Source organism: Austrofundulus limnaeus, unplaced genomic scaffold (genome assembly GCF_001266775.1).
Source record: "Austrofundulus limnaeus strain Quisiro unplaced genomic scaffold, Austrofundulus_limnaeus-1.0 Scaffold104, whole genome shotgun sequence".
In the NCBI taxonomy this organism is placed as follows: Eukaryota; Metazoa; Chordata; class Actinopteri; order Cyprinodontiformes; family Rivulidae; genus Austrofundulus; species Austrofundulus limnaeus.
In genome coordinates, this window is record NW_013952506.1 from 380570 (window position 1) to 389218 (window position 8649).

At 37.7% G+C, this 8649-nt stretch overlaps 2 protein-coding genes across 2 annotated transcripts in view; one reads left to right on the forward strand and one right to left on the reverse strand.

Moving 5' to 3' along the window:
• sigirr (single immunoglobulin and toll-interleukin 1 receptor (TIR) domain) overlaps positions 1-7143 on the forward strand; it is a 12406-nt gene extending 5263 nt beyond the window's left edge. Inside the window, exons 5-10 of the mRNA XM_014013608.1 lie at positions 936-1076; positions 1162-1305; positions 1434-1536; positions 1686-1836; positions 4852-5029; positions 6731-7143. Coding sequence (XP_013869062.1) covers positions 936-1076; positions 1162-1305; positions 1434-1536; positions 1686-1836; positions 4852-5029; positions 6731-6903 — 890 coding nt within the window. The 3' untranslated portion in view covers positions 6904-7143. The remainder of the gene's footprint in view (positions 1-935; positions 1077-1161; positions 1306-1433; positions 1537-1685; positions 1837-4851; positions 5030-6730) is intronic.
• A 266-nt stretch (positions 7144-7409) lies between these two features.
• The window catches only part of pkp3a (plakophilin 3a), a 21109-nt gene continuing 19869 nt past the window's right edge, over positions 7410-8649 (reverse strand). The window contains exon 13 of the mRNA XM_014013606.1: positions 7410-8292. Coding sequence (XP_013869060.1) covers positions 8254-8292 — 39 coding nt within the window. The 3' untranslated portion in view covers positions 7410-8253. The remainder of the gene's footprint in view (positions 8293-8649) is intronic.

The following is an 8649-nucleotide window of genomic DNA, read 5'->3' on the forward strand; positions in this document are numbered from 1 at the left end:
CAGGACGTCTTCCCCTTCATTTAACTCAGTTAATCTGGAGTATTAATGCAGAAAAAAATACTTAAAATTAATTTAGAAATCCAATCCAGAAATCTGTGTACCTGCTGGGTTGATTTTATCCACAGTAAAAATAAAGTACTTTTGGGTTGGTGCAGGTGGTGTTTCTCTGATTTACTTATTAGACCAGACTTTTTTTTTATGAGACTCGACCTGCGGGGAGAGAAAAAAGACAAATAACTGATTAAAAAATGTCAGATACTGGTTCAGGAAAACAATGTCCGCCCCACTAAAATTTATGCTCAGGAGCTGCTACTGAGAGAGGACGTAAGGAAATGGTTTAAAATGCAAAACATGAGATGCAAAATTTATATATGGTTGTATTCAACACAGTAGTGGGCAGATCAGGCTCTTAACATATGTAAAATAAAAACTACTGTATATTGTTTATTTAATTTCTATATTGCTTGTATTTTAACATTTCTCATATTGACAAGTTAGCAACATACCTGCGAATAGCAAAAATAAAAGTGTTATTCACTCACACTGGTTTGTTAACAGTTCTGAGAAAGATCTGCTGCTTTCACTTGTTGTTTCACTTAATTATTTTTAAGTTATTTTTTAGTGAGCTGGCTACTTAATATTAGTATTTGTAACCAAAACACTGTAAAAATAGTGTGAAAAGTTTCAGTATTTTTGTGCACAATGAAAAAGGTTGAAGAGTATGTTTTTAATAGAATTTTAAAAAGTCTTTTCGTATTTCTTTTTGTTTAAAGAAACTGCTTGTGTTTGTGGAGGTGGATTTTATTTTTGTTTAGTATTAATTGTCCACAATCTAACTAAATAAGTCATACAAGAGCTCAGTGGTTAGAATTAGACATTTTTAAGGGAAATATTTAATTATTATTAAATGCTTATTGTTTCTGTTGTGTGGTCAGACAGTCCCAGCCACACAGCTGCTGTCACTGCAGCCATCATCCTCCTCCTCCTGCTGGGTGTAGCAGCCATTGTGTACACCAGGTGTCACCTGAGCATCAAACTCTGGTACAAAAACTCATATGGGGACTATGAGCTCAACGGTAAGTCTTACAGAAACGATGAGGTTATTATTCTCCTGTGTGTAGTTTTAACACCCATGGGATGTTTGTATCTCTGCGTCTTCAGATGGGAAACTCTACGACGCCTACATCTCATATGTCAACAACGACTACGACAGGAAGTTCGTCAACTTTATTCTCAAACCTCACCTGGAAAATAAAAGTGGATACAAGCTGCACCTCAATGACAACGATATCTTACCTGGTGCAGGTAACATTGAGTGGAGAGTGTTTCCCTTAAAGCTTTTCTGATTTTTGTCCACATTGTCTGCAGTAAAAATCTTGTTTGTTTTCTGTAATGTCTGAAAAGTAAAAAAAAAAAATTCTTCCACAATCTAGCTCCTTCTGCAGAGCTCCTAATGCACATAAGCCGCTCTCGCCGTCTCATTGTGCTACTTTCTCATGCTTACCTCGAGCAGGACTGGTGCACCAGCAATTTCAGGTCAGACTCACACAGACTTGTTGAAACTAGAGAAATTTGTAAAAGCATCTAATCTTTATGAGTGAAATCCTTGCTGCACAATCTACCACTTGAGGTCAGTGTTGCATGTGTGCAACATGTCTGGTGTACTGAGGCGGTTTCCTTTTCAGACAGGGCTTTCTGCACTTGTTGGAGTTATGTCAACAACCCATCCTGATCACGTTGGAGGGTCAGTCCAGACGCATGAGTTCTGACGTCAAACAGCAGCTCAATGAGTACCAACATCGACTCACCATACTGACTTGGAGACACAATTCTGTGGTACGATTCAACATTTAGTTCATATAATCAGTGTATTTAAACACAATTGTGTTTTTCACAAATTATATCAAGGTTTTCTGACCCTAGCATTAAAAACATTTGTTTTTGTACTGAAACGTGGAAGTAGGGTCTGCTTTACATAGACAGCGTGTCAGAGAGGTATGTTTAAAATTATTCAAACTACACTCAAAAAACAAGCTCCTAAATCCCAAGGGCTTTTCTAAAAATACGTAACAGGTTTAGGGCTTAAAGTTCTCGCCACAACAGACTTCTGTCATCTTAAATGTGGCCGAGACAGATTTCTATCATCTGTAAAATTGAGAGGAGGGGAGACGAGTTGTTTTCTGTTGTGGTGTCATTAAAGCCATCCAATCTAATGATGCCGGATTAAATGGACCCAAGAGCCACAGTTTTATCCAATCAGAGCAGGGCAGTGAGAGCAGAGACAGGTCAGCCTACAGCTCCTGTCCTGAGTGAGCAAACCTCTCCTCTTGCTCTTTACTCCTGAGCTACCCCCAACTTTGGCCCCTAAAACCTAACATTATATTAGATGTCTGTGTGTTCAGAGCATCAGTATCGAACAGATACGTCCTATCTTCCACCCGTGACCAAACTCCTCTGTCCTCGTGAGAGAGTAGCCTACTGCCACGGGAGTGTGCCACGGTGTGCACATCCTGGAGTCTTTCTGTGAGATTCCCATACTCTGACAGAACTACAGGGATAAATGTAATTCAATAAATGATTAAATATGAAGAATAAGTAGTATTAAATGACTGTGAGCTGAAAATCCCTAATTCTTTTAAACAAAATAGTAATTTTAACAAAGAAACAACTAATAAAACAAAAAGAATTGTAGTTTTAAGATGTTTTGTGCTGTGCAAAAGAAAAATGCAGTATATGCTATAATTGTTTTTATATTCCATAACCTACATGCCACGGTCATTAATGACGTAATTCCGGTAAAATTCTTGCCACGCGCATCTCTTCCACTTCCTGATTACTGCCTTTGTTTTTAGCGTAAGCTAGAACTAGTCCGTGAAAAAGTCACAAAAGTTAAAGCATCTGTGATCTACTGGTATAAAACGTGAGTTCTGTTGTGTGCCGTTGTGTCCACTAAGCAGCAGATACGATCGAGTAGTTCGTTTTTCTCCATTTTCCTCTTGATGAGGAGGAAAGGTGACAGCAGTGGATCATAGCATTACAAGGAAAACTTATCTTTAAAAGCTCACGCTCGCGTTTGTAATCGGCATTTCAAACCTGAGGCTATTCAAGAGCCAGCATCAGAAATTAGAAGACGGAGGTTACAAAAGGGAAATGTACAGTTATCCCCCTTGCAGCCAAGACGAGAGAGGAAAGATGACAGCTAGGAGGAAGCTAACACACAGCAGCCGGTACAAAGGTAGGTGTGTGCGCGTTTGTGTTATACAGAGTATGAAATTTTTTTAGGCAACTTTGTCATGAGTTTTTTGCTAAAGTAAAACCTTGTTAGAGTGCATATTACAGTGTAGACAAAACACGAGCGACGAGTGCCCCTCCCCCCCCTCCCCCCGAGTACCGAGAGCCGTAGAACCTCCGCCTGATAATCATTACTTTTTCAGTTCAGTTCAACGTCGGGGAAAACTATCCAAACCATACAAGTAGCCCATCAATTTAAAGCCCAGCCTCTGCTCTTTCCAACAATATAAGTGTCACAGCTCTACGTGAAAAATTCACGGAACAAGCAGCCGAGGAATAGTGAAAAAGGCTCAATTCTGGAACCATAAACACGAATGTCTTTCCTTTGTTTTTATGGCTTTAATCCACTTTGGAGTGATTTTTTTTCCCTTGGCTGGGCCTGTACGTCTCCTGTGTTAATGTTGGTAAATGTAACATGCTAATTCTGTACTGTGGAGATCATTAAGAGTCGTTGTCAGGTGAAAAAATCTTTTGCTAACACTGTGTTGCCTGGGAACCGGAAGACCGGTGCGTGGCAAAGGAATGTGGAAGTGCTCGAATCAGAAGTCCGTGGCATATAGGCTATTATATCACACATATACATAATGTGTTTAATTGCACTTATAAGTTATGAGGATGGTTAAATATTTATATAACTATGTCTGACTCAAGTCTTGCCAAAAAAAAAATTTTTTTTCTAATTAAAACACTGAAAACGACAATATTGAAAACTACAGAAAAGCTGTTCAAAATCACTCTGTTCTTTACAAATCGTTTTGGTCCAAATGGTTCAGGTTAAAGTCTTTGTATAACGCTTCATTTGAGAGCTATACTGTCTACTTTGATTTAGGAGAAATTGTTAGGAGTATAATGCGTACATGCCCTTAGCCAAAGTACACAGGATCGCGTAGGAGTGTACTATACTGTGGGTGTGTGGTGGTGGGAGGGTTTAGAAAAAAAATAAAAAGTTTTTTTTTTGCTTTAACCCATGCATGTGTGTCATCTTTCATCAGAGCTTTTTTTAAAAGCTTCCTTTCAGACAGTGCTCCCAGTCTGCAAAGATTAATGAGTTTTGTGTGAGTGTCAGTCAGTCAAAGTTGAGATTCAAATGATGCCTGATTCTGATTGGTGCCCAAAAGTATGCATCGTCCCGTTTCTCAAACTGAGCTCTCCTTATTTTCAACCAAGGAGACGGCCTGAGGCAAAAACGGCACAGACAGAAATCTGTCCGAGAAATGATCAGACCAGTTCCATGTGGTTATGTGTGAGGGGCTAAGCCTTGCTTTTATCTTTAATTATAGCCTATATATAATTATACTTGGATTATAATTTCACAAATAGAAACATAGTATGTTGCATAAAATAAAACCTTTTTGGTTTGTAATTCTGGAAAGCATAGTTTTTGTTGTTATGGGTTGTAATGGGTTGGTTTAGTTATTTAATGAACCCTACAATATGGTCTTTGCAGGGTATAATTTTATTTATGCATGCAAAGGTTTTATACTTCCAAAACCTTACTTCTCTTTTATTTACCAGCGTGAAACTGAGATAATGTTTTGTTTTTGTGGTTTTGATGCCCAGATTCCTTCCTCTGACTTCTGGAAAGAACTGGCTTTAGCGATGCCTCGTAGGGTCACCTTCTATAGTCAGGCTGCAGGAGACCCTCAGACTGTGCTACAAGAAGATGAAGACCCCATGCTGACCCTTGACCCAGACTACCTGGACTGTCGCTCAGACACTGATCCAGCTGGAGACCTGGGTAAGCTCAGCTGTCACTTCTGCCTTGGCTCCTCTCTTTTAAAACACTTGACAAATTGCTTTCAGTTGTATGTGTATGCACATTGATGAAACACGAAATACTGCTTGAATGTTGTGCACTTTGTTAGACAAAAATCTTAACAGCTCAATTAAATTTCCCTGTTTCAGTATTTTAAATCATCAAACACTGACTAAACCTTAGTTAATGTTTCATTTCATAACAAAATAAAGGTTTGCACAAATATTTGCTTTGTTAGTTTAAGTGTTTTGTAAGAAGCACACAAGGCAACAGATCTAAATCAAAAATAGACGTCAAACTACATTAATAAATTCAAACGTCAGTTTAGTAAATTATGAACAGATTTGTTATCTGTTCCCTCAGTTTAGTAACTTGTTTTCACAGAGAACTCAGCATGTGTTGTTTAATGTTGTTTTCAGTTTGTATTAACAGTGAAATAAGGGTTTAGGGACCATTTACCAATTGTAACTAGCTAATGTATTTAATATTGTTAAGCCAGTATTTTACTGGGTCGTGACTTTTGGCACACAGCATGAGGAAAGCTCCAAAATGTCTCACACTGATGCTTGAATTTCGAACATGGAAAAAAGTTATTTTAAAATAGTCGGTGGCATCTACAACTTGTTTTAAATTGCTTCAAGTTTAGTGTCTGTTGAGCACTTGAAATGTATTTTTTGTGATTTGCTATTTTTACTGTGTGGGGAAAATGTATGAATTCGTAACTTGATTAATTGTTGCATTTACAAAATAAAAAGCACATCTAAGTTGGATGGGGACCAAATATTGCGCAGCTCATATGTAGGATACAGTTTTGTGCACATGAAAATAGGTCATAATTTCAGCGATGCAACACTGGTTTTGCTGTGGCAAACATTCAGACCAGTCCATGGCAGACTCTACCAGGGGCTTTTTCTATTGCCCCCGACAGTATAGCTCCTAGGATCACTCAATGAAGTTTGTGAAACTGCTAGAGAATTGGTTTTTTTTTTCTGGTCATCTAATTTCTGAATTGAACAATTCAATTAATTGTGGTTTGTTTTGACTAAAATGGTGTGGTTGTGTATTTTCTGCTCTTCTGCCGTTGGGAGGAGATGTTTTTTCACCAGTTTAGTTTGTTTAGAAGCTATTGATTCTATAAATATGAATTTCAACTTCACTGAACTTGTGGTTTTATTTCCACCTCCTGGTACCTGATGTGCTTCACAGATGGCACATCTCAAAAACACAAAACAAATATAAAATATTTATGGTGAGCTTATGTAGAACGACAGACAGGAAGATGAGAAGATACCACTGAGATGCAGTTAAAATACTTCCTGTGCATTTTGTTTTTCTTTAATGAATGTGAATGTTTTTGCAGTATTTCTAAAGTATAAATGTGTTTGTACAGATCATAGATGAGTCTGGTTAGAGTCAAGAACATACAACCAGCTTTCTTTCTTTCTTTCTCAGCAGTACTTAGCTGTAGATTATCATGTTATCTGTGCTTGCCTTGCATTTCTCACCTGTCATCTGTTGAACAAAGCTGCAGGTTTTAGCAGCAGTGTTGACATGAATGAAATGTAATTTCTCAGTCCCAGACATTTTGCACTTTTCAGTCATTGTATGTACAGAGTAAAATATTTAGTAAAGATTAAATAATACTGGGATAACCTTGTGGCTTTATGGTTTTCTTTCTGGCAGGTCTTCGGCTACCTGTCTACAGGAATCTGACCTCTAAAGCTCCAGTTCTCCCTGATGAACCCATCAGAGCAGCCGAGCCAAAGCCTTCTGACATCGACATGTCGGATCTTGGAGCACGCAGCTACGCAGCCCGCTCAGACTTTTACTGCCTGGTCACCAAGGAGGACGTGTGAATCCCACCGATCCACGAAATGACCACCTCTTTTTATATTTGTGGTGTGTAGCCAGGTGCGTTATTTTTCTGTACACGGTATAATTGTAATGTGCCATTTCTTGTTTTGAATTATCACAATTTGTTCTTTGTACCATTGTGTAAAATATTCCCAGAAAAGAAGGAACTTGGTGTGTTTAGTTGATCTGTTTTTTATTAGTCCCCAAAGGGGAAAGTAAAGATAAGAAATCTGTCTTTTTAAGCAGTTTCTTTATTCCACAATTAATAACTAATGATTGGCATAAACAGATAAATTAAAGAGATAGTTTCTCTGGTAAACATACAGTTCTTTTCCTTTTTGACAGAACTGAGTTCTGGAGAAACAATTGCGTGTAGTGAAGTAAGAGTCTAAATATGGGTGCAGCAGAGAACATCTAGTATTGTTCCTGTTTGAGCACGAGCAAATATGTAAACAGGGTGTGGTCTGGGCATTTCAGCGTCTGTTACAGCAACACACATACGAAATACTTCAGAGAACGTCTTTTTATTTATTAAATCAGATGATACATCCATCTGTGAAAAACATGGAAAAGAAAACAAGTTTCCAAAACCCAAACATACAATCACCATTTATACCGCTGAGCAGAAATTGTTACAATTCCAACATTTTTTGTATTTTTCTAAAAAGATTTTTTAACAAATACATTTAAAGTAATTTCTGTGTACCATGTTATATCGCTAGAAGGTGGTCAAATATGCAACATTTTCATTCATAAACCTTAAAATGAACTTTAGGAGCAAAGCCAAAAAAAAAAAACCTTTACACTTCACCAGCTGATCTCTCACTGCAGCATTTTATATATAAAAAAACAGATTTTATGCTTTATAAAGCACAGGTAAATATAAAAGTCAAATGGTAAAGTGTTCCCTGTAATCTATATACATGTTTAATCTGTAATTTACACTCAAATGTTAATTTTTACTTGAATAATGAGATGTCTTAAATGTAGAACAAAATACAAAACATTGAGAAATATTTACAAATGTGCCTTAAATTTTTTTGTATTTGGTTGTAGTGTTACAACAGTAGGGGGGCACAAGTCAACCAGCATTATTAAAAACGCTCTTAATTAAATTCATACTGTTCAGAGGAAACAAATCCCAGATAAGACACTATACAAACTGTTTAGAATGAATGGTTTAGGTGCAGACATAAGTACAAAAGTTCATTCATTGTCCTGCTGTTATTGTAGTTCATTTCCTGTGATGTCCACTGCGTTGCACAAAACGTTTTAGATCCTGCTGGTCAAAAAAAATTCCCTTTGTGATCTTATGAGCAAGTCTTGCAGGTAAAGAGAGCCTTGTTCCCTTTTTAGAGAGTATCGACAAAATCCTTCTTCTGCCACCCTTGCTACAACACAGAAACAAATTTTATTTCAGATATCGTGAAAAACACTTGATCTTAAAAATCATCTTGGACTGAGCTCAACTATAAAACCAACCGTTCACTGAGTCAATCTGCACCACAGTGTATAGCATAAAACTCCTGCCATGACAAATATTAACACATTTTTTTGTTCTTGCTCAGACTTGTTCATTAGGTAACAGATTGAACGCCACACCTTTGGGAGTGGCAGGCTGTGATCTGCAGAAAGCTGTAAAAATCACAGGGTTCAACCCATCACACGGACCTGCTTGGCTGGGGATGTGTGTGTGTGTGTGTGTGTGTGTGTGTGTGTGTGTGTGTGTGTGTGTGTGTGTGTGTGTG